At 40.0% G+C, this 26,354-nt stretch overlaps 2 protein-coding genes across 2 annotated transcripts in view; one reads left to right on the forward strand and one right to left on the reverse strand.

Annotated features, from left to right (window-relative positions):
• LOC114458222 (serine/threonine-protein kinase MRCK beta-like) overlaps positions 1 to 456 on the forward strand; it is a 46,951-nt gene extending 46,495 nt beyond the window's left edge. The window contains exon 37 of the mRNA XM_028440565.1: positions 90 to 456. Within this exon, the coding sequence (XP_028296366.1) occupies positions 90 to 155 (66 nt within the window). The 3' untranslated portion in view covers positions 156 to 456. The remainder of the gene's footprint in view (positions 1 to 89) is intronic.
• vipas39 (VPS33B interacting protein, apical-basolateral polarity regulator, spe-39 homolog) lies at positions 442 to 26,354 on the reverse strand. Its single transcript, XM_028440732.1, has 16 exons — positions 26,343 to 26,354; positions 25,559 to 25,631; positions 25,424 to 25,488; positions 17,817 to 17,873; positions 16,793 to 16,885; positions 16,688 to 16,721; positions 16,160 to 16,262; positions 14,965 to 14,992; positions 14,797 to 14,870; positions 3,518 to 3,593; positions 3,296 to 3,430; positions 1,475 to 1,516; positions 1,232 to 1,408; positions 1,043 to 1,132; positions 611 to 715; positions 442 to 549 (listed from the first exon to the last, which is right to left on the reverse strand). Exons 1-16 carry the CDS (start codon positions 26,352 to 26,354, stop codon positions 529 to 531), a joined length of 1,185 nt encoding a protein of 394 aa, XP_028296533.1. The 3' UTR covers positions 442 to 528.

Genomic DNA, 26,354 nt, shown 5'->3' on the forward strand with positions numbered 1-26,354 from the left:
CCTAATGGAGGACACCCACCAATTAATGGATGTGATGGAAACTCTTTTGTTTACGTACTGTTTGTTGTCATGTGACCTATCTCTCTCAGCTGGACTCGCCCTTCCATCCTCACTGTGGTCAGCTGACCTCCGATCGATTGGACCCTGATGTTTAGGCCCTACCCTCTTATTTTGGCAGGGTGACCCTGGGCTTCCTGCTGCTTTTAATGTGAAAGGGTTTTACCTGCTCTGTGTGAACTTTGACCTTTTCTCTGATTGGCTCTGTGGGACCATTTTCTCTGCTTTAGCAGCTAACGGCTAACAGGTATAAAACTAATGCTAAAGATGTTTTTAATGTTTAAACTCTGATTATATTGTGAAATGTTTAGTTTGGATCAAACAGGAAACACAGGATGTTTATTATTGTTGTTTATCACAAAGATCATCACTGTACAAATAAAGTTTGATTCAAACACAGACTGTAGCTTTATTAACACAGTTAGTTTCACAGGAAGCTGTTGCACATTTTCAAAGTAAAAGCCTCTGTCTTCAGTTTTTCCATCGTATTTGCTGAAAGAGAAGGACAGTGTCAGAGGTCATGTGACCCTGAAGTGGAGCTATGTGATCTCACCGTGTTGCCGAGCAACCGGTCAATGGTCACTTCCTGCTCCGAGCCAGGCTCCACCCTCCCTCGGTATCCTAGCAACAGCTGCCGGTCCCTCAGCTCTCGGTATGTCTGATTGGACAGAATCAGAATCATTTTGTTATTACACAACGAAATGTTTGAAAATAGAAGCTCTCAAACTACAAAAAAATAGTAAATATTTACATATATATAAAAAGGGTTAGGGATGGATATTTATACATGAAATAAATCGAGGTAAGGCATAAAAACGTTTTTATGCCTTATCTTTGTTTTGAAGCGTTTGAATTGTTTTTGTTAGCATTGTAGCAATGTACACAGCCATCACTATGACAACAATCAACTCAGGTGGAAGGTACAGCTGCCTGCATCTAACAGCGACCAGGTGACCAATCACAGAGCTCCTAGAGTCTGACTCACATTGATGACGACATCATGGCACTTGTGTCTCTGAGCCAATGAGATCCTCCGCTCGGTGTCGTCCACCAATCCAATGTACTTCTGCAGCACCTAAAGAACAGAAGGCTCTGATTGGTTCTCAGAAGCTACACCCATTGTGCATGTTTGTGTCTAATGTGTGAATGTAAATGAGCATCAGGTGGGACTGACCTGTGAGGGGGCGGAGCTTCTGTGCAGGATGTCGACCACTCGGTGGAAGCCGATTGGGGATTTTTTTTTAGTGAAACCGAACCACTTCCTGTTTGTGAACATTGTGTCCACATCAAGCCACGCCCCCAACTTTGACCTCGCAGCCAACGCCGTGATGAAGAACTGCTTCTCCGATACCTGGAGGTGAAATCTACGTTTACATTAACCTCAGGAAGTCTTTACTGGAGGTCAAAGGTCACTCACCCTGAAGGTGTTCCTGATGTTCAATGGACTGCTGTAATTCTCCTGTAAACAACCCACAGACTAGTTTACACGCCGAGCTAACTCAGGTGTTAACTAGTCTGTGGGTTAGTTAGGTGTGTTAACTAGTTTAACTAACCCACAGACCAGTTAACACACCTAACTAACTCAGACTAGTTAACACACCTAACTAACTCAGACTAGTTAACACACCTAACTAACTCAGACTAGTTAACACACCTAACTAACCCACAGACTAGTTTACACGCCTAGCTAACTCAGGTGTTAACTAGTCTGTGGGTTAGTTAGGTGTGTTAACTAGTTTAACTAACCCACAGACTAGTTAACACACCTAACTAACCCACAGACTAGTTAACACACCTAACTAACTCAGACTAGTTAACACACTTAACTAACCCACAGATTTGTTAACACACCTAACTAACCCACAGAATAGTTAACACACCTAACTAACTCAGACTTGTTAACACACCTAACTAACCCACAGACTAGTTAACACACCTAACTAACCCACAGACTAGTTAACACACCTAACTAACCCACAGACTAGTTAACACAACTAACTAACCCACAGACTAGTTAACACACCTAACTAACTCAGACTAGTTAACACACCCAACTATCCCACAGACTAGTTAACACACCTAACTAACTCAGACTAGTTAACACACTTAACTAACCCACAGACTTGTTAACACACCTAACTAACCCACAGACTAGTTAACACACCTAACTAACTCAGACTAGTTAACACACTTAACTAACCCACAGATTTGTTAACACACCTAACTAACCCACAGAATAGTTAACACACCTAACTAACTCAGACTTGTTAACACACCTAACTAACCCACAGACTAGTTAACACACCTAACTAACCCACAGACTAGTTAACACACCTAACTAACCCACAGACTAGTTAACACACCTAACTAACCCACAGACTAGTTAACACACCTAACTAACCCACAGACTAGTTAACACAACTAACTAACCCACAGACTAGTTAACACACCTAACTAACTCAGACTAGTTAACACACCTAACTATCCCACAGACTAGTTAACACACCTAACTAACTCAGACTAGTTAACACACTTAACTAACCCACAGACTTGTTAACACACCTAACTAACCCACAGAATAGTTAACACACCTAACTAACTCAGACTTGTTAACACACCTAACTAACCCACAGACTAGTTAACACACCTAACTAACCCACAGACTAGTTAACACACCTAACTAACCCACAGACTAGTTAACACACCTAACTAACCCACAGACTAGTTAACACACCTAACTAACCCACAGACTAGTTAACACACCTAACTAACCCACAGACTAGTTAACACACCTAACTAACCCACAGACTAGTTAACACACCTAACTAACTCAGACTAGTTAACACACCTAACTAACCCACAGACTTGTTAACACACCTAACTAACCCACAGAATAGTTAACACACCTAACTAACCCACAGACTAGTTAACACACCTAACTAACCCAAAGACTAGTTAACACACCTAACTAACCCAAAGACTAGTTAACACACCTAACTAACCCACAGACTTGTTAACACACCTAACTAACCCACAGAATAGTTAACACACCTAACTAACCCACAGACTAGTTAACACACCTAACTAACTCAGACTAGTTAACACACCTAACTAACCCACAGACTAGTTAACACACCTAACTAACCCACAGACTAGTTAACAGTAAAAATGGTTCAGATACTGTTAGTTTCTCGTGAAGGTAAACAGACGGGTTAGTTAGTCCTGGGTGAGTGTTAACCTGTGGCTCGGTGTAGTGGTACAAACAGCTGTAGTACAAAGTGTTGATCAGAGGCATGTGCAGCACTGGAGCTTCACGAGGAAACTTCTGGAAAACATCTGTTTGTCCTCCACGTTCAGCCTCTCGGTCACTGACCTGGTTACCAAAGATAGGCTGGTTACAGGTGACTAGTTAACTTCCAACCAGCTAACTATGAGGTTAGGTAGAGGAAGCTCAGGTGACCTCTATCTGTATCTGTCGCTCCAACAAAGCGAGATGATGCTGAACATGAGCAGAGTCGTCAGCAGAGAATGGCAGACTGTAAACAAACAATGGTGAGACAGCATTAGATTAAACTAGCTCAGGTTTAATCTGAGAGTCCAGCACAGTTAATCCAGGAGCTAATTCAACATCTGTTTCATCACAGAATAAACAGGTTAGTTGCCATGGAAACAGTCTGTGAACAAACAGGTTTGGTTTACCACTCTGATCAATAACTGAATGATCTTTGTAAAGTCCCATGGATCAATGATCAGAATGTGATCAATAACTCAAACTTTATGTCCTTTATTCTCTCTGCTCAGTAACTGATGATGTCACAGCATTGGTTTCTATTGGCTGTTCACGGGTCTGATCATGAACTCTGTGATCCACCTCACGGGTCTGATCTTAACATAAACACTGGCAGCTGATTGGCTGAGAAGAGTTTGGTGAAATGGGGAAGGGGCGTGGTTAGAGAGGGCGGGGCTAAACCAGATTTAAACCCTAATCCTGGCACTCTTAACCTCTTAAACCACTTTTCTCCTAAAATCACTTACCCATAACAAATAAGGTTTTACTAAGCTTCTACATGAAGAAGACCCTTAGTGGATACAGATGATGGGACATTTTATAAATATATGATACTGAGTGACAATAAATCCTGTTTTAGGGTGTGCTCACACTCCTAACCAGCTCTGTTCATATGTGAAACCATGGGGGGCCATTGTCTGATCACCATCAGAGCTGCCCCACCATTCGGGCTGGGACAGCCCTGTGGTTGGAGTAGTCACAGAAACCTCCGTCCTCCACAAATAAAGACAGGAGTGGAACCGTCCACCATGACAAGCTTTCCCACCGCTTTGGGATTCCCCGAAAAATAATCTGGAATATTGATGTGGACCACGGTCTCTCTGTGTGCTGCAAATTAAGAAATGGGTATTGTCAAAAACTACAGTAAATGAATGCCAATGTAGCAGTCTCACAGGTGTCCACTAGATGGAGACACCAGGGGACAAGAAGCCACACCCAAGAGAGAGAGAGAGAGAGAGAGAGAGACTACTAACACCTTCCTGCTGTGCTCTATGCGTCCTTTGTTTGTTACAAATGTAAGTAGCCTGCAACCAAATGTTGTATATTGTTGAACCTTGTGTATTATATATTGTTTAATATTACTGAATGGAATATACTTTATATACCTTTGGAGATTAAACTACTGTAAACTGCATTAACTGTTTCCTGATGGTCTGTGGCTCCAGTAAGAACATTTATACATAACATAATGGTCCTTCGAACCGGAGACTGAGCCACAGCCATTAGTGACCTGCTATGGACCCAGAGGGATCTACTAATGATGCTCTCGCCCCAGCTCAGGCTGATGACAGCCAAAGTGTTGGTGCTGTTGGTGGACGGGACTTGACCTTGTCCTTTGAGGGCCAACCTGATTCATCTCAACCTCCAACTCAACCACCCACATCTGCAGAACCACCGGGGCACAGCATTTCACCTCCTCCCCTGCTTTTTAGATCTACCCATCCTCTACAGTCGACATCTACTGAACTATTTCCTTACCCACAGAATCCTAGTGGCCTGGACTTGGGTGCTAGACCTAAACGTAATGTCAAACCTCCTGATTATTACGGGATGCATGTGGTCCTTCTACATACAGGACAGCGATCCAGATCAAGCCTCTCCTATGGACCTCAGCACACCAGCTCCAGTGACAGCCACAGCATCAGGACATCTAGTCCTACAGGCTCTCGTTCTAGGGGCAGTCATGTTGCAAATTTAAGTGATTTACAAGCTAGAAGAGATGAACTGGAGGAATTACAGAGACAGAAAAAGGAGGATTATGAAGTTGATAAAAAATGTGAAATTATTGAACAAAAAGCAAAGACTGCACAACAGGCGTAAGAGGAAGCACACAAAGAAAAGGAAAGACTAGTTAAACGAGTGACTTTGGATAGACGAATTAAAGAGAACAAACTAAAATCAGCTCGGCTTGTTTCTAGTTTCATCAAACAGAATCTTTCAATTGAGAATAAAAATATGGATCAATCAAAGGAAGATTATGTAAATGCAGCTGCTTCCTCCTTCTATGACTTACATGTGTCACAATTATACACTCCAACCCTCAAACCCAGTTCATGATAATCCTGAAACCCGTTTGACTCCACATCAAGTTGCCGAGCCTAATGTGAATTTTCAAATTCCATTGCAAATTCCCCAAATACAACAACCTGAAGTCATCCGCAGTCTGTTCCCCAAGTGGTTATATTTAGTCACCATCCATTTGCTCAGGTAACTTCTTCCTTCCATCTCAATGCTCCACCTCGTCTAATAGACCCACCATCAGGACAGAGCATTTTAAATGCAACTTTTAATATTATACCTAATCAGCCCGTATCACAAGGCCAGTCCCAGGCACAAAATGTTCATATAGCAGATTTGTTAATAGCTTCTGCATATGGTGTTCCACGTCCAACACTCCCAATGTTTAGGAGTGGCAGAGAAAGTGATTTTGCCCTACTAAAAATGGCATTAGATAATTTACTCGATAGCATTCTCATCTTACAGAACAATATAAATATCAAATACTTTTAGATCACCTCAAACACCCCGGAGCATATAAACTGGCTAAATCTAGTATGCATAGCGCAAAACCATACTCCACAGCTCTTGCAGCATTACAAGAGAGGTTTGGCCAGCCAAGACTACTAGTACAAAGTGAAATAGGTACATTACTAAATTTTCCTTTAATACGTTTTGGTGATATAGAAGCGTTTGAAGATTTCTCACTCTCTGTTGATTCTCTAGTGGGAATGTTACTCTCAGTAGAAGGCCCCAATGGGTCAGAAAACAAATGTGGTTCCCATGTTGACCGGCTCCTAAGTAAACTTCCTGTACAGTATAGAGATGGATTTGTCGAATACTGTATCAACAAAGGCATTATAACTGGTCAAGCAACTCAAACATACTCGCTCCATGACCTCTCCACCTGGCTACAGTCAAAGGCCAGGGCAAGACGTATCTCTGAGAGAGCCATTGAACTCTACAAAGGAGAAAGACCCAGAACTGTCAGAGACCATCAACCCCATCGACTAATGTCCTCTGTCTACATGTCCTCCACATCCACCAGCATGTCACCCAACAAGACAACTACACCAATCCCCAGGGATGAGACTGAAAAGGTAAATAAACCTAAGCCCTATTGTCCATATTGTAATATCAGAGATCACTTTCTTGGTGTTTGCGTAGACTTCAAAAAACTATCAAAGGATGACATGATCAAATGGGTCAACGAAAGGGACAGATGCTGTAAATGCAGGAGGACACATAAACAGAACAAATGCACATTGAAGAAGTCATGTAATCTGTGCAATGAAATGCATTTGACTATCCTCCATGACGCTAACTTAATTAGAAAGACGACAGTGATGCTCACATCACCACTAGAACACATTTACATTGACAAACCAAATCGTTCCCCAAAAATAATGTTGAAGGTGGTCAAAGTACGCCTATACAATGGGTCTACATCCTATCAAACTTATGCCGTTCTAGATGATGGAACAGACAGATCTATAATTCTCCCTGCCGCTGTCCATTATTTAGGTCTTACTATAAACCAGAGACAATTTTATTACGTACTGTGAGACAAGAAGTGTTGCAGGTTGAGGGAGCTTCAGTTTGTTTCAGAATTTCCCCCACAGATCAGATCAAAAATATGAAATAAATGGAGCTTTCACCGTGGATGATCTTGGGCTGTCAGAGCACACATACAGTATCCAGTAGACCAGCTAAAAGAACAGTTTTGCTATCTAAAGGACATTCCACTACAGTCGATTGACCATGCCTGTCCTCTTGTACTGATTGGTTCAGATTATGCCCATTTAATCACAGCAACTGAACCGGCACTGGTTGGGCCCCCTGGTGGTCCTTTGGCAATACATACCAAACTGGGATGGGCATTACAGGGCCCTGCTAGCCTCATCCCAGGCCAGTATGACATGTCCTTTACTATGGGAACCTTAAACTGTTTTAGAAGTGAACTTGTGAAAAGTGTTGAAAGGCCCTGGCAGCTAGATATTTTGCCTTATGCAAATGAAAGGACTGTGCAGAGATCAAAACAAGATGCACTAGCTCTCACAATACTGCAGTCTAAGACTATGAGGGTTGACATAAATGGTGTAAAACACTATGCCACTCCCTTATTGAGAGTTCCAAATATTTTGCCTCTTCAGTCTCCCCCGAGGCTGTATTACCTCGTCTCCAGGCTACTGAAAGACGCCTGTCAAAAGATCCAAGATTAGCTGAGCTGTATCAAAAAGAGATAACTGCTTTAAAGGCAAATAAGGTGATTCCAAAACACAGCAAACTACTATCCCTCTCTCCTGAATATGACCCAGTCCTCAAACTCATTACAGTAGGTGGGCGGCTCCGGAGAGCAGAATCCATCGGAACTGAAAGCCTGCATCCTATTGTACTTGATCCTAGTCATGCCATTACTAAACTACTAATCAAACACTATGACGAACAATTACTTCATCCAGGTCCTGAACGTGTCCTAGCAGAAATGAGGCGCAAATACTGGATTCTACGTGGTCGCCAAGCGATACGCAAATATCAGCACCAGTGTCAAACATGCCAAAGATGGAGAGCGAATCCAATTATTCCCAAAATGGCAGACCTACCACCCGCACGGCTCAGGTTATCAAAACCAGCGTTCTGGTCCACAGGAATGGATTGTTTTGGACCATTCAATGTAACAGTAGGCCGGCGCACAGAAAAAAGATGGGGCTTGCTGTTTAAATGCTTAACCACACGTTGTGTACACATCGAAACACTGACCAAACTAGATGTTGACACATTTCTAATGGCATTTAGAAGGTTTGTTTCACGCAGAGGAAAACCCTTTGAACTCATTTCCGATTGTGGCACAAATTTTAAAGCTGCAGAGGTAGAACTTAAACGTTCCTTTGAATCTATGGCCCCAACTTTAAAACAAGACGTGGCCGAGTCACAGGTGCATTTTCAGTTCAACCCTCCTTCTGCTCCACATTTTGGTGGTTGCTGGGAGCGCGAAATTAAATCTTTTAAGTCTGCGCTGAATGTAGCATTAGGAAACCGAACCACTACAGATGTTGTCCTAGCTACAGTATTGACTGAAATTGAAAGTATTCTACATTCAAAACCGTTAGGATACATATCCTCAGATGTAGCAGATCTGGACCCTGTGACACCCAACATGCTCTTGATATGGTGGCCCGATTGCTCCCAACCACAAGCCATTTATTGTGAAAGTGCCCTTATGGGCAAACGGAAATGGCGTCACAGTCAAATTCTAGCCGACAGATTTTGGACAGCTTTCATTCACCACTATCTCCCTACTCAACAGAGCCGTACAAAATGGGAAGTTGAGAAGAAAAACTTAAGTCCAGGGCAAGTTGTATTACTTGTTGACCCTCAGTCCCCTCGGGCATCTTGGTCAATAGGAAGATTCACTGCAACATTTCCAGGAACGGATGGACGGGTTCGCAGTGCTAAAATAACTGTTAATGGGAAAGAATACCTTCGGTCGGTCTCCAGACTAATACCAATTCCTGAACACCTAGTCGTATTTGCTGCACAAATCCGGGGGCGGCTGTCAAAAACTACAGTAAATGAATGTCAATGTAGCAGTCTCACAGGTGCCCACTAGATGGAGACACCAGGGGACAAGAAGCCACACCCAAGAGAGAGAGAGAGAGAGAGAGAGAGACTACTAATAGGCACACCTGCCTGCTGTGCTCCATGCGTCCTTTGTTTGTTACAAATGTAAGTAACCTGCAACCAAATGTTGTATATTGTTTAACCTTGTGTATTATATATTGTTTAACCTTGTGTATTATATATTGTTTAACCTTGTGTATTATATATTGTTTAACCTTGTGTATTATATATTGTTTAACCTTGTGTATTATATATTGTTTAACCTTGTGTATTACAGTATATATTGTTTAATATTACTGAATGGAATATACCCTGCCTTGCAGAACCATGTGGCAACAACTTTGGAGATTAAACTACTGTAACCTGCAGTAACTGTTTCCTGATGGTCTGTGGCTCCAGAAAGAACATTTATACATAACAGGTATTCAACAAATTACACACAATCCCAAACACCTGATACAACTTCTTAATTACCACATATCACCATCAGAGCTGTCCCGCCCCCCCGACCGGGAAACCACTGCGGCTGGAGTAGTCGCAGGCACCTCTTAGGTAACTGCCGTCCTCCACAAAGAAAGACCTGGGTGCCTCTGCAATGGCCCAACAAAAGGATTAACCCTAACGTCCACTATCACCTCAAATTAATGGTCCCAACCCTAAATCCTAAATCTTACCCAGTCAATCAATATAAAGCCCTACCCTAAACCCTGATCCTAAACAAACCTCCACTTAATGATGACACTCACCTTTCACATTTACTACACCCAGACAGGAACCCCAACCTCTACCACCGCCTCTTAATGGTTCCATTCAGGGACCTTACCCCAAAACCTAAAGTAAACTCAACACCTAAAATAAAATCAACCCAGAAGCATCAGGCAGAATGCACCAAAACACTTCCACCTCCACCCCATTCCTTACAATAGGTAATGGGGGGGGTATATCTATGTGGTGTTCATACTCACAAAGTGTATTGTATTGTTTTATTTATACAAATGTAACCAAAAACAGAATATCACAAATACAAGCCCAAATAAATGAAATGCCTGAAAGAAAAGGTGATACTGTACCAAACATAAATCAATAAGCCAGAAATAAAGTGCAACCCTTTGTAAAATTTAACATGAACCTGAAAATCAAAACATTTAAACTTTAAGAGTTCACAACTATAATCATCTCACTGTACATGCTGCCTGTTACAGCTGCTCCTGCTTTTTTTAAAAATACTTTTTCAACCTTTAACTCATTTCAAGTCGTTTTTCTTCAGTTACTTCCTGATATTGATTTGCTTATCTACACTTTATAATAGTTTTTGTTTGATGATAGACGCACTACTTTCCTACAGTGGACTCTGCTGAGTGCAACAACACGCTCACATTGTTTACATCAGAGATCAGCTGATGAGGCTGGTACGTAGACCAGATCAACTAACAAAGCCAGGTTGAAACAGCTTATGGACAAAAAACCTTTTAAACTGAGAATCTCCTGGGTTACCATGGGCAACGTGAGGTCGCTGACAAACAAGATGGAGGAGCTTACGGCACTAGTCAGGAGTCAGAGGGAACATGTTTTATGGAGTCATGGCTGCACCAGGATATTCCTGATGACAACGTTTCCATCGAGGGCTTTCAGACTGTTCACACAGACAGGAAGTGCAACGGGAGCAGCAAAAAGAAAGGGAGGGGTGTCGCTGTTTTTGTAAACAACCAGTGGGAACACAACACACATCAGCATCAAAGAGCACATCTGTTGCCTGGACATCAAACTGTTTGCTGTTGGGCTCCGCCCATATTACCTGTAACCCTAACCACGTGAGTTTTCTCATGGTGTTTACGTTCCTCCTGCTGCTGACCCGACATCATCCTGTGACATCATTCACTCAGTCATAGCCTGGTTACACCCTCAGCACCTATTCATCACATCTCAGGAGACTTTAATCATGTTCATCTGTATAAGACTTTCCTGGTTTCAGTCAATCAGTGACCTGTCCTACCAGACTGTGAAATGTTCCTCTAACAAAGGACATCAAAGCCATCCTGAACAATAAGAAGAGGACTTTCAGAGATGGTGATAGGGAGGAGGTGAGAAAGGGACAATCAGAGAGTATGACAGGAAGCTGGACAGAGGTCTGGAAAGGGATGAGGACCATCACTGGCTTTAAAGTGTTCAGAGACTGTGTTCAGGTGGGCGGAGCCAAGTAGAACCCAGGGTTTCTTTGATAAAACCTGCCAGTGACCAGGTTTAGTTCACGGACAATGTTACCATGGTAACACACTAGAACATACCTCATGTTTAGGAATGAGATACTCAGAGTTTCCCTCATTTAAGCCTGAACATAGTATACATACTAGTTTGAACATAACCTGTTTTATGGAATACCTCTCTGTTCTGAAGGTTGTAAGTTAATTAGATCTACTCCAGTGTTTTTCTTAATTGTCTCTGTTACTGTTATTTATATTAAATGTTTGGGTTAGATTGTTATATGTCCTGAGCTTATCATTTTCAAAGAGGTCTTGGAGATGAATAATTCCGCTCTCTTCCCATGTTTTTAGATAGAGCTGTGTTTTTCTGTTTCTAAAGTCAGGGTTGTACCAGATTGGAGACAACATGTTAGTTTTTAATTGAACATTTGTAATGTCCAGGGCTTTCCACCACACAGTCAGGGTGGAGGCAATCAGTGGGTTTTTAAAGCAGTTCTGACGTTTGAGGGTCACAGTGATAAAAGGGAGATCAGAGAGTTTAATATGTTTACAGTCTAGCTGTTCTATTTCTAGCCAGGTGTTGTGGTATTCTTTTGGTTTTAGCTTCTGTTAAATATAGAATTTGGTTTGCTAGGTAATAATGTATGAAATTAGGGGCTTCCAACCCTCCCTCGCTTTTATTTTTTTGAAGAGTTGAAAGGCTTATTTTGGGTTTTTTATTCCTAGCATAGAATTTTGTAATTGCAGAATCTAATCTTTTGAATCATTGCGTTGGTGGTTTCAGTGGATCATAGAGAACAGATAGTTTATTTTAGGTAAGATTTTCATTTTAACTGAGGCTATTCTGCCAAGGAGTGAGATGTGGAGATTGTTCCATCTCTGCAGATCTTCTGTGACTTTATCCAACAGAGGGTCTAGGTTCAGTTTAATTAATTCATTTAGGTTTGGTGATATATTTAAGCCTAGATATTTAATTATATTTGTGGGGGAGGGGTGTTGTGGGTTTTGGGTTGCTGGGTTCCATGAATTTTTCATTAAAGGAAAGATTGATGATTTTGACCAGTTAATGGAATAGTCTGATAGTTTAGAGAAGCTGTTTATTAGTTTAAATAATTCTTCTAATGAGGATTGGGGTTCTTCCAAATAGAGTAAAATATCATCCATATAAAGATTAATTTTGTATTCTGAGATGGATGAGTGGATTCCTTTATTAACAGAGTTCTGATGAACAGCTGCTGTGAGAGGTTCAACAAATATTGCAAAAAGCAAAGGTGAGAGTGGACAACCTTGTCTGGTTCCCCTCTGCAGTGTGAAGCTTTGGGATGTTATTTTGTCTGTGGTTACTGAGGCCTTAGGTTTAGAGTATAGGGTGGAGATCCATTGTATGAATGATTCTCCAAAGCCACATATGCCGAGGACATCAAGGAGGAACGACCAGTTGACTCTATCAAATGCTTTTTCTGCATCTAGTGACAAGATTATTGTTTTCTTTTTAGAGTTCTGTGCCATGTTGATCACATTAAACAGTCTTCTAACATTGTCTGTGGAGTGTCTATTTTTAATAAATCCTGTCTGGTCTTGGTATATAATTGACTACGACTTTCAGTTCAGTTTTTTTCGATAAGATAATATCTAGATTTAGTTTTGTATTTTGGATGTTCGTTTATTTAGACAATATACTGGTGGCCAGCCCATCGGTGGAGGATCACCTGTCCCACATAAAGCTGTTTTTTCAGCGCCTTGATGAACATGGCCTGATTGTTAACCTGGCTAAGTGCCAGTTTGGCCTACCGGTGATCAATTTTTTACGCCACCGTATTTAATCTCAGGGCGCGGTTCCTTTGCCGTACAAAGTGCAGGCCGTGACAGATTTTCCTCGTCCAGTTTGGTTAAGTCCCTGCAGGAGTTTCTGGGAAGGTTCATTTTTACAATAGTTTTCCTGCCCCACGCGGCCCACCTCCTGCAACCACTCTGAGGCCCTGAAAATGGGGCAAGCCAAGGACCTGGTCGATTGGACCCCTGAGCAGGTCCTAGCTTTTGACGGGTGCTAAAGCCAGCTCTCGCGGAATGGGGCACTTTTGGCGCACCCCTCACCCACCACACCTGTTGCCCTGACAACGGATGCTTCGGACATAGCTGTGAGGGCGGCGGTCAAGGGGCGCTTGGCTGGCGTGTGGCAGCCTCTAGCATTTTTCAGCCGTAAGCCAAGGGACAATGAGCGTAAGTACAGTGTTTTTTGACAGAGAGCTGCTGGCATTGTGTTTAGCAACTCGTCATTTTCGTTTCCTGCTCAAGGGCCGTTCTTTCACAGCGTATGTCGACCATAAGCCTTTGGTATTTGCCATGGTTAAGGTGTCTGTCCCGTGGTCAGCTAGTCAAGCTCAGGTCGGCACTGGCTTGGTCCCTGAGCGTGCAGGTCCACCGTACTACCACGTACCATCCCCAGGCTAACGGTTTGTGAGCGTTTTCACTGGTCGCTCAAGGCGGCGTTGCGCGGTGTGCTCTCGGATGGTAACTGGGTGGATTGTTTGCCCTGGGTGATGCTTGGTCCGCGTTCAGCTCCTAAGGAGGACTTGGATGCCTCTCCTGCTGAGTTGGTCCTTGGTCAGCCGCTCCGTGTACCGGGTGAATTTTTGCCTGAGAGTTCTGCCCTGCTTTCGTGTCCTGTTCAGGGTGCTTGAGGCGGGTTTCTTCTGCCCGTCGCTTGTGTGGACGGCCACGTTGACCGGTTCCATCAGCTCAATTCGAGGTGGGGCGGCCAGCCGTTTAGGCAGGCTGATCAGGCCTCCAGTGAGGGACTGAGACTTGTACTGTGTGTTCGGGGGGGGCTGTGTTGTGAGCACTTGGGGACTGCTCTCTCACCCAGGGGGTGACTTACCTCCTCCACCTGAGTTGTTCCTCATCCTGCCACAAGACACAATTTGTCATCATTGCTGACTTTTTCCAGGGTGTATTTTCTGATTTTGTGGCGTTGTTTTGGTACGTAACATACCCGACCTGTATATCGGTGGATTCAGCTCAGCCTGTAGTTTGACATAGGCTCTTGTTATTGAGATCTGTTTATTTTGTGAAGCAGAGGACTGAAAAAGGCAGAGTTTGCCGAGTTGTCGACATTTCCCTCTTTGAACATAATGCCCTGCTGTTTGTGCTGTGAATGTGGGTTAGCTACAGTTTAGCTTCTATACTTTCTAAGGATTACAGAGAGATATAGAATGTGTGATTTAATTCATTCTTTACAACATTTAGACCTGTCAGAGTCACGGAGAGTGGAGCAGCCCCCGCAGGGGGGTCTGTTGGGGTTGAAGAGGTTAAGAACACTTTGATCAAGCCCCACCCCCTGGTGTCACTGACCTGACGCAGCTCTTCAGGAAGTCCCGCCTCTTGTTTATGTCTGCGATGTTCAAGTGATCTTTGTACTGAAGCAGCTGTTTCCATGGAAACAACAAAAAAGCAGATTAACACTTTATCACTACTGAGTTAATTGGTTAGTAAAGTTAACTTAAGTTAGTGACCACGTACCGACACCTCCTCTGTACGACCCAGAGATCTGAAACAAAGAATTAATACATCACCCTGCAGAGGAGCGTGCACGTACGTTAGCATGCAGAGGAGCGTGCACGTACGTTAGCATGCAGAGGAGCGTGCACGTACGCGACGGGTCAAAACTTTTAGAACACCACACTTTTTCCAGTTTTTTACTGAAAATTATTCAGTTTATTGTGTCATTGAACTCTAAAATAAAAGCATAGGACAAATAAGTAATTATAGTGTAAAAATAAATGATGAAATCCATGAACAATATTGTTCAGCTGGTGCTCATGAGGGTCTGGTACCATTATACCATTATAACCCATTATACAAACAGAGGAGGTTGGAAGGAACCAGGAAAAGTAGGAACATCTGTAGGAATGAGTAGCACCAGCTTTAAAGACTGATTCAACCTTCATTGTTGCAGAACAGATTTACATTGTTAACACAGGTGTATTGACTGCATCATATGATATTCATTTTACGCAATATTCCTTTTCACATAAAGCTGAGTATTGCTTTCATCGTGCTGCCTGAACACATGGTTTCACAATCAATCCAGTCGCCCTTTGAAGACCTGCTGTTTGCATGTGATATTGTCTTGTGACCCTTGAAAGCCCTGTTCACATGCCTGCTCTTCCTCCGGTTCCAGCTTCATGCCATAAACCAATCTAACTCTGGCCTTTGTTCGTTGGGAGTCTTACCACCATAATGGACATGTGTTCTTTTCTTTGTGTCCCAGTGAAGGGTCACATGTTATCATGTGAGAGATATCGGCGCCTCGCCCCTGTTTTTGCTTCACAGCATGATTTGACCTCCCTTGTTCTGTCTCTCTCCTGTTTATTTCATCCTGCTTGTTTTAATGAACTTTGTATTATTTTGCAAGTCAGTTTTCAATGAAGGCCTTTTTTCCACACTACACCTTTTTGACCATCCACATCATCACCTGGGGAGACACGACAACACACTTCATGTTCCCTGAAAAAGGCCTATTTGCATCATTCAGAAATGTACATGTTTCAGTTTTGGGGAACCAAACCATTTTTTTAACCTCTGGCTGATCAGTTCTTACCTTTGGACCATTTCAAGCTATTCATTGGACTTAAATTACAATAAATAACTGGAAAAATTAGGGTGTAATAAAACTTTTGACCTGTAGTGTACGTGCAGAAGAGTGTGTACGTACCTCAGCAGCTCCATCAGCAGCGTTAGTTCTTTGGTTTCAGTCAAATAACGAATGAAATGTCTGAGAGCTGTTTGTCTGCAGCCGAGCTCCCTGAACAACAGCTCTGAAACAAACAATAAACAGCTCTGAAACAAACAATAAACAGCTCTGAAACAAACAATAAACAGCTCTGAAACAAACAATAAACAGCTCTGAAACAAACAATAAACAGCTCTGAAACAAACAATAAACAACTCTGAAACAAACAATAAACAACTCTGAAACAAACAATAAACAGCTTTGAAACAAACAATAAACAGCTTTGAAACAAACAATAAACAGCTCTGAAACAAACAATAAACAGCTTTGAAACAAACAATAAACAGCTCTGAAACAAACAATAAACAGCTTTGAAACAAACAATAAACAGCTCTGAAACAAACAATAAACAGCTCTGAAACAAACAATAAACAGCTCTGAAACAAACAATAAACAGCTTTGAAACAAAACAAACATGAGTAAATAAACATAAATAGGATGTAAACAAACCTTTACTTAGAGTCCTTTTTAAATAAATGAGGACCTAAGGGAAAGCAGCTGTCAATGTGTGTTGTTGTTTATTAATGTTTTGTTTGTGTTTGTTAATAAAGTTACAGCAGTGATGACGTTTCCATCATGAGCGTTGACAGAAAAATCCAACAGCAGCAGTTTGTCCTTGAGAGAGCGAAAGTTCTCCAAAACCACCACCTGAAACAGTACAAGTACACATTTAGAGTACAAGTACACACTTAGAGTACACAGTACAAGTATACAGTACAAGTACACATTTAGAGTACACAGTACACATTTAGAGTACACAGTACAAGTACACATTTAGAGTACACAGTACAAGTACACAGTACAAGTACACAGTACAAGTACACAGTACAAGTACACAGTACAAGTACACATTTAGAGTACACATTTAGAGTACACAGTACAAGTATACATTTAGAGTACACAGTACAAGTACACAGTACAAGTACACATTTAGAGTACACAGTACAAGTACACAGTACAAGTACACATTTAGAGTACACAGTACAAGTACACATTTAGAGTACACAGTACAAGTACACAGTACAAGTACACAGTACAAGTACACAGTACAAGTACACATTTAGAGTACACAGTACAAGTACACAGTACAAGTACACATTTAGAGTACACAGTACAAGTACACATTTAGAGTACACAGTACAAGTACACAGTACAAGTACACATTTAGAGTACAAGTACACAGTACAAGTACACAGTAAATTTACACAGTAAATTTACACAGTACAAGTACACAGTACAAGTACACAGTACACAGTACAAGTACACAGTACAAGTACACAGTACAAGTACACATTTAGAGTACACATTTAGAGTACACAGTACAAGTACACAGTACAAGTACACATTTAGAGTACAAGTACACACTTAGAGTACACAGTACAAGTACACACTTAGAGTACACAGTACAAGTACACAGTAAATTTACACAGTACAAGTACACAGTAAAAGTACACAGTAAAAGTACACAGTAAAAGTACACAGTAAAAGTACACAGAAATAGTACAAAGTACACAGCACACAATACGAGTACAAGTACAGAGCAAGAATACAGAGTACAAGTACACAGTGAGTACTTTACCTTTCCCAGCAGGAGTTTGTGAACGGCGTCATCGGGCGAAAACTCGCCAACGTTAGCCTGAAAACACCATGACATCAACTAATCAATTAATAACTAATCAATTATCAACTAATCAATCAATAACAGAGATGGCAAAAGTACCCACATTATTTACTAGAGTAGGAGTAAAATACCTACAGTATGTAAAAAAAGGACTTGAGTAAAAGTAAAAGGTACTGATCCAAATATCTACTCATGTAAATGTACAAAGTACAGGCTCTGAAATTCACCGTCTGTAAAGTTATTAAACACAGGATTATTTATAAATAATCTACTTTAATAATGTTATTATTTGATCAAACACTACATGTCTACTATCCTAATGTACTTCACTATATATTCCTTTAGACATTAGTATTGTACACTTAATGTTAACACATCACACTTCTGAACATTGTGTACACCCCTAGTTATTATGACATAATATGTCATAATAACCAGAGATAAACACAACTACTGTATATGATCTGGTTCTAAAGGAGAACCACAGGTTGTTTCTCTTTTTTTAATATCTGAGTCATGGGTCAGACATTTTTACTGATAAAATAAGATTAAATACAAAATGACCAGTTTAAATAAAAGCTACTGATAACATCTGACTTCATAAAATGAAAAAGTTTCACTATAACATTACAGCTGTTAACAGTAGTGGTTAGTTTTTTAGATCATTTTTACAGTAGCACCACCTACAGTACCTAAAATCATTCCCCAGACAATGTTTGTATCCCTAAAAACATGAATATTAATAATGTCTGCACTGTAAAATGTTAGGGATCTAATCAGCACTAACACATGGATGTGGTGCTCATTTTAATATTTTCAGCGCTCATGTATGGAAGCCCAAAAGAGTCATAATTAAATAAATACCATTTTGATAAATGACAGACAAACATATAATATGGCCATTAAATTGTTAAATAAGGTAATTTTACTATGAAATATGTTTTATTATTCTTAAATATCTATGAATTATTATTTTATTAAAATTATATATTTCATAATAATTTTATCAATGTCATACTTTTTAAAACAATGACTTTTATTTATTTTCCAAGATTAAAATAAACATGAATATATTGTAAATGCTGTGTTTTTATTGACATTTAAACTTTTATTAAACCTCTATTCTAACGTCAAGAACCCACTACAAAAACAGGGAACTGTAAGAATTAATTAAAATAAAGTGATCTAGGACACTTAAAAACTCCATTCTAGATGGCACCTCTGGCAACAAACATATTAAAAATTAATAATTAATATTTTTGAATATTAAATACCCTTTGTTTCCCTACACTGGGAAACAACAAAACAAAACCAATGTAGAAGAAATGGAGGCCACCAGTAAAGTTATCCTAAACTTAGCCAAAAGCAAACAATAACTTAAAACGGAACTTAAACAAATGAACAACTTCAAGAATGACTTTAGAAACCACATGAAACAGGAATTCAACAGTTTCAAGACAGAGATCAATCAAAAGGTGCAGAGTATCGTAGGAGATGTCCATAACCACGGTACGAGGCTAACACTGGACTAAAAGAGGCTCTGCTTTACTCTCGTCAACCACAGAGACTCTTACAAGCAAAAGTTATGGACCTAGAAGGGAGGTCACGCCATAACAACTTCCGTATATACAGCATTAAAGAAGGCACCAAGAGGACCTCAATGCTAACCTTTATCAACAACTTTTTAAAGATGGAGCTGACACTCGATAAGAACACGGATCTGCAAATCCAACGAGCACATCGGCCCTAAACCACAAAATAAATTACTCTCAACATCCATCCTGGTCAACCTTCAAAGGTATGATATCAAAGTAGCCTGGGCAACGAAGATCACATGAGGGGAAAATGGTGTCGTTTGCACACAACTTACCCACCGAGGTGAACAGCAAAGTCAGAGAATACAAAGAAATAAAGGCAATTCTCAAGAACAAACAACTACGTTTCCAGACACCAAACCCTGCCAAAATGAGCATCTACTGGGAAAACGGCCTCCGACTTTACAAAAGTGCAGCAGAAGTGACGAGGACATGATAAAGAGAGGATTCTGATGGGTCAACCACGGACGACAGATGCCAGTTGGGAGCAGAGGCTCACCCACGCTGCACACTGGAGCAGGAGAGAAGGAGACCGCACGGAACGGGTCCGGGATAGACTCAGAGATTTTCAGAGACAATAAATATGGATGTTTAGCATTTAGCGTCTAATCCTAAATTACAATTTAGATGTTTCTACACGAAATCTACCCCCCACCCCTTAATTAATCTTATTTATTAGGGGGCCAAGCCCGCGGTTCCTAGGACCAGCGGTGCTAGGAACCCTATTGTAATCGAAAGGATTTTTATTATATTTATTATGTTTACCCCGGTAAAAGTGGTGCTGCAGGTTAAACCGTGCAAGGTAGGGCGATGCCCTTTGGGGGGTGGGTCCAGACCCCCCCGCGTACCTTGGACTGAAAAACTCACATTGGTCCGCCAGCAGGGCGCGCTACAACCAAGGTCAACGCTTTTTGGCCTATAACTCCCACACCGTTTGTTGCACATTTAAAACCTTCATATCCACAGATTCCTTGAATAGCACTGAATCACCTGGGCTAGGCCACGCCCATTTGCGCCTGGACTTTTGTCGAAGCAAAATCGCAAAAACTGGTAAACCTACTTTTTTGAACTCCTTCTTGGGGTTTTGTTCAATCAGTGTGAAACTTGGCACGTAGAGTCTTCAGTTAGACTTGATCTACAGTTGATGAAATAATTTTGTTGGCTCAAAATATGCGCAAATAATTACTGAGTAAAGTTTTCTAGCTAGCTTTAAAAATGCACAACGGTTGCATATCTCGGTCAAAATAAATGCTAACAACACTAAATCTGAGATCCTTGGTTGGCATGTGACTGTGAGGGTATAAGCAAAATTTTAATAATTTACGCCACTAGAGGGCGCTGCAATTATGGAATATATGTATTTCTTAAATGGCAATACCAATTTTTACCAAATTTGGTGGGTATGACCTTGGGTCCCTCCTGAGGCCATATCTCAGTTATTCGCGATTGGTCAAAGTGGGCGTGGCTTATTACATCATAACATATAAATAAACAAACATTTATTTCAGCTGAATTCTTATGTTGAGGGCTGTGAAATTTACAGGGTCGATATATAAGAGTACACAGATCACCCATACCAAAATGCGCGCCGCTAGGTGGCGCTATATTGGGTGCAAAGCATTTTTTTGTGGAGTGGTGGCCAAGTGGTTAAGGACGCTGGGCTTGTAATTGGAGGGTTGCCGGTTCAAGCCTCACCTGGGCCGTCACTGTGGGATGTTGAGCAAGTCCCTTAACCCCAGATGCAAAGGACAAATTCCATTAATGTAATAACATTACATGGTCAATTAAAGGCGAAAGCCCCGATTTAATCTTTAAATTTTGACCTGTAACTTTCACATTTTAAATCACATCTTCATAAACTTCATATCCACCTGTTCACAGCAAACGACACGTTGGCCTATGTAATGATCCTCGCCCCAAGCACGTCATCCTTCGTGACGTACTTCCACGGGCTCTGCAAAGCCTGCGGGAAGGCTTGGCCCCTTTCATAACTGCTTGCAGTTCTAGTTATTATCTATCTTTTTCTCTTAATATCTTTCCCCATTGAGCTCAGGACATCTATAACAAAGTCTGACCAGGAAGAGAATATGTAACTGTTCCTGAGGCTGGAAGTCAACATGTTATTGTTTTTTATTGTTCATGTTAAGGTTGTTTGTTACTGTCACAGTCGATATGTTAATGATGCAGGAACAGGTCAAATAAAAAGTCAACTATCATGATGAGGTACAGTAATTTCAGAATAGTAACTTGGAATGTGAATGTTCTAAATAACCCAGTGAAAAGAAACAGAGTGATGTCAAAAATAAAAAAAGAACATCTCTCTCAGGATGAACATGAAAAAATAAAAACATTTGGATATAAGAATACTTTTTATAGCACTCATAAAGGTCATAAAAGAGGAGTGGCAATATTAATTCATAATTCCATTCATTTTGAATTGATTAGGTAGATACAGGATAACGAGGGCCGATATATTCTAATACAAGTAAAAAATAGAGAATAAACATTTCTTTGTGTAAACCTACCACCGCTATGTGACCAAAACATTATTAAAAAAGTTGATAACTACAGAATCACAAGGTATATTAATCTGTGCTGGAGACTTTAATACAATCATAAATAACAAGTGGGATCTAATAATAACAGAAACTAAGACTTTGAGAAGAGGTTTGGATCAGATGGATCTTCTGGATGTCTGGAGAGACGTGCATCCATGACAAACTCTATACTTTTTACTCAAGGATAGATTATTTTTTTATGTTTCAGAATGAAAGACATAGAATTACAAAATGTAAGATATGAACTAGGGATATTTCTGACCATTCATCAATTTATCTGGTTCTGCATTTAGACAGTAGACCAAAGAAAACGATCTGGAGACTCAACACAAGCTTATTTAACAACAAATCACAGAACCAAACTGGAGAAGTAAACCTAAATATAGTCTAGGACACATTAAAAGCTGTTATCAGAGGTTAATTAATATCCCTTAGCTCAGCAATTAAAAGAGCAAAAGAAAATAAACTGAAAGAACTTTTAATTTAAAAGACCTGGAAATGAAACACAGCAAGAAACAAGATCCACAAGTTATGATTAAAATGAACGAAACCAGAAATCAATCCTAGATATGTAAAAAAAAAATACTAAAACAGTCATATTATGAGGTCAGACCAAAAGCTACAATTATTAGCAGGAAAAATACAGAAAAGACAGACCCTACAATTATATAAAATACTGGACCCCAAAACCAGACAAATATACAATAACCTGGATGAGATTGATGCTGCATTTCAAACATATTATAAAACCTTTATACACAACCAAAATAATAATAATAAGAGAACATAAAAACATTCTTAAATTCATTACATCTACCATCAATTGGAGAACTTTAGAATAAATGTTTAATATCACAGATCACAAAAAAGATATAGATACTGCTGTAAATAAATAAAAAATAATAAGACACCAGGAAGTGATGGATTACCAGATTTTTAAAGAAGACTTGTCCCAAATACTCCTGAATTCATTTCACTGGACACTTGAGAAAATGTCAATATCTCCTTCATGGAATGAGGCTATTATTACTGTTATCCTCAAAGAAAGAATAAAATGCTGTGCAGCTCATACAGACTGATTTCTATGTTAAATTAAGATTATAAATGATATGCATCAATCTTATCAGGGAGACTAGATTACTTTATGCCTGAGCTGATCAACAGTGATCAAACTGGATTTGTCCGAGGTCGCCAAACACAGGACAATATTAGACGTTCTCTCCACATAATTCATAATGTCAATAAAACAGGAATAAATGCTGTATTAGCCAGTCTAGACGCTGAAAAAGTATTGGAATTATTTGTTCTTGGAAAGATTTGGTTTTGCTAATAAAGCAATTAATAGCATTAGAACATTATATACCGTCCCTACAGCTAGAATAAAAGCAAATGGCCGCCTAACAGACCGTATAAAATTAGAAAGATCCACTCGTCAGGGCTGTCCACTCTCGCCCACCCTTTTTGCTCTCTATATAGAGCCATTGGCCCAAAAAATAAGAGAGGACTCAAATATAAAGGGAATAAAATAAAATAGCGTTGTATGCAGATGATGTATTACTATATGTCAGTAATCCAAATGTCTGCATTCCTGCCCTTTTGGATCTTCTTGACAGATTTGGTACATACTTTGGATATAGACTTAACATCCAAAAAACCCAGATATTAATATTCAATTATAACCCACCACCTGAGCTTCAACAAAAACTGCCCATTGCCTGGACTCAAAAAACAATTAAATATCTTAGAATATGTTAACTCACTGCCCAAGTAACCTATATACAAAAAATTATGAAACAATTAACAAGACAATCAAAGATGACCTCAGTAACTGGTCAACACCCCTGTTGAACTTCACTACGTGAATTGAGATCATAAAAATGTCAATTTTACCCAGAGTTCTGTACGTATTTATGTCACTTCCTGTTGCAGTCCCAGCTAAACAATTTCAGGAGTGGGACAGGTGGGAAAAAAATCAAGAATTAAATACAGTACCTTAATTATCAGTAAGGAGGGAGGAGTCTCTCCCTAGCATCAGAGATGATTACTCTTCCCAATTAAAAAATACAGCATTTTGATGTGACAGTGGATATGAAGCAAAGTGGAAGGAGATGGAGAACGAATGCAAGTGGATCCCAATACAAGCAATGATTAGAATTATAGACTAATGTTATAGCAATTATTATATTCATCATCATATCATCAAATGTGTGTTCATGTGTACAATTTGTCATGTTTTAATACATGATGACTGCATTACTCTTTGCACTTTTGAACAGCTGTCATGTTAGATTAAACAGTACAGATCGTATTGTATCCACAGTGCAACACAGCGTCTCTGCTGAAGGCCAAACTCACATGAAGATATACACGCACACACACACTATCAAGGACAGATAACAGTTGTGCCAACCTTTCCTCCACTTCCACTGTTGGGAACATGTGACTCCCTCCTTTTCTTTCTTTCAGGGTTGGGACTTTTTCTCATATCTGTATAAAGCTTAAAACTGTGAAAACTGTCATGTATATCCTGAGACACAAGACCTTTTGAACCATCCTGCTTAGTACCTGGTCACCTTTACTCCCAACAGGATGGGACACTTCTTCTTTTGTACTCTTTCATTTAGGTTATAATAAATCCTTTTTATAAAATCATCAATGCTTCAACTGGACTCCATCATTCAACCAGAGCAATAAATCACGTCTCCAAATGAGGTCAACCGCAAATTTGCCGTGACACTAACCATAACTTATCAAAATGATCTGAACACCTTCACCTCACTTACCTTAAATACTTGGTTTGAAGTAATAAAACAACTACATTTATGGGACCAGGTTAAAAAACTTTGGTGGATTGCATATGACACAGAATTCAAACTCAAACAGATGGATTCTGGATTTAAACACTGGGTCAATAAAGACATTAACACCTACTGTAGCATAACAGACAACAAATCATTAAAAAGTGTTCAGGTATTAAGAAAATGAGGCAATTACAGAACCTAATAAAATAATACAATCAATAATACAGGCATATGCTGGTAACTCCAAATCAATAATTTCAAAACTTTATCAAGGAATTATAAAAGGTAGAACAGAGAGCACAAACTATATCAGGGACAGATGGGAAAAAATGCCCAAAAATTCAAATATTCGGGGAAAATATTTGGGATGTTCTACAACACATTTTTGAGCAGAATATTCCATTAAGATGCTCAACACTAAATATTGATTTGTAAAAAATTATAAAATCTTGGAAAATAAGTAAAAAGTAATTATTTTAAGAAGTACATTATTAAAATAATAAATAAATAAGTATTTGTACTTCTCTGATCATTAACTAATCAATGATTAACATCAACAGCCCAGTTTGATCAATAACACAATGACATCATGTAATCAGATAACTGTCTACCTTATTATCAGATTTGATCTTCCTGAGTTCAGGAGTGATGAGCCTGACAGACGACTCGCAGGGCACTGAAACACACACACACGCACACTGTTGTTGTTGTTGTTGTTGTTGTTGTTGTTTCTGTCATTGACTCACGTTCTGTGAAGTGGAACGAGTTTCTTCCTTTAGATCTCCCTGAAATCAGTGAGAAGATAGTTAACACACCTAACTAACCCACAGACTAGTTAACACACCTAACTAACCCAGACTAGCTAACACATCTAACTAACCCACAGACTAGTTAAGACAACTAGCTAGTTAATTCATTTCAACTTTATTTGTATAGCGCAACTTACAACAAAGTCATCTCAATACACTTATCAAAATATAAAATTCATAATAAAAAGAAAAAACCCAACAAGATCCACATGAACAAGTATTTAGTGACAGTGAGAAGAAACAACTTCCTTTAACAGGAATAAATCTCTGTTAGAACCAGGTTCAGAGGTGGCAGCCATCTGCGTGGACTGGTTGTGGTTAGTAGACAGAAGGACCAACAGAACAGGATAGAGAGATAGAACATCAGAGTGTTCCAGACTAGTTGAGCCGTGAACCACAGATCAGGAAGTGACATCATCAGCTTCACCTGAAACAGAGCAGAGAGAGAAGAACGAGGAGAAGACACTGACTGCAGAAAAACATGATACATTATTATCAAGTCATCATGTGTTGGCCTTGGACCTCTCTCCTAGTGCCTAGTCAGCACTTATTATAAAGGTGATCAATCTCTTCCTGTCTGCTCTAGTGGTTAGACTGTGTTATGATTCAGTCATGTTTATGAAGACTGTAAATTATAACCAGCTACGTCAGAATTTGAATCTCTTCCTGTTTATATGAAATCTAACAGTGACTCCAAGGACTGTAAAATGCAACCGTTTACAGAGATGCCCAT

The sequence above is a fragment of the Gouania willdenowi genome, assembly GCF_900634775.1.
Source record: "Gouania willdenowi chromosome 24 unlocalized genomic scaffold, fGouWil2.1 scaffold_320_arrow_ctg1, whole genome shotgun sequence".
Lineage (NCBI taxonomy): Eukaryota > Metazoa > Chordata > Actinopteri > Blenniiformes > Gobiesocidae > Gouania > Gouania willdenowi.

Coding starts and splice junctions, on each gene's coding strand:
- vipas39 (XM_028440732.1), bottom strand. Junction 16,886..17,816: donor ACAAACTCCTGCTGGGAAAG/GTAAAGTACTCA, acceptor GTACTGTTTCAG/GTGGTGGTTTTGGAGAACTT. Junction 716..1,042: donor GCCATGATGTCGTCATCAAT/GTGAGTCAGACT, acceptor CTGTCCAATCAG/ACATACCGAGAGCTGAGGGA.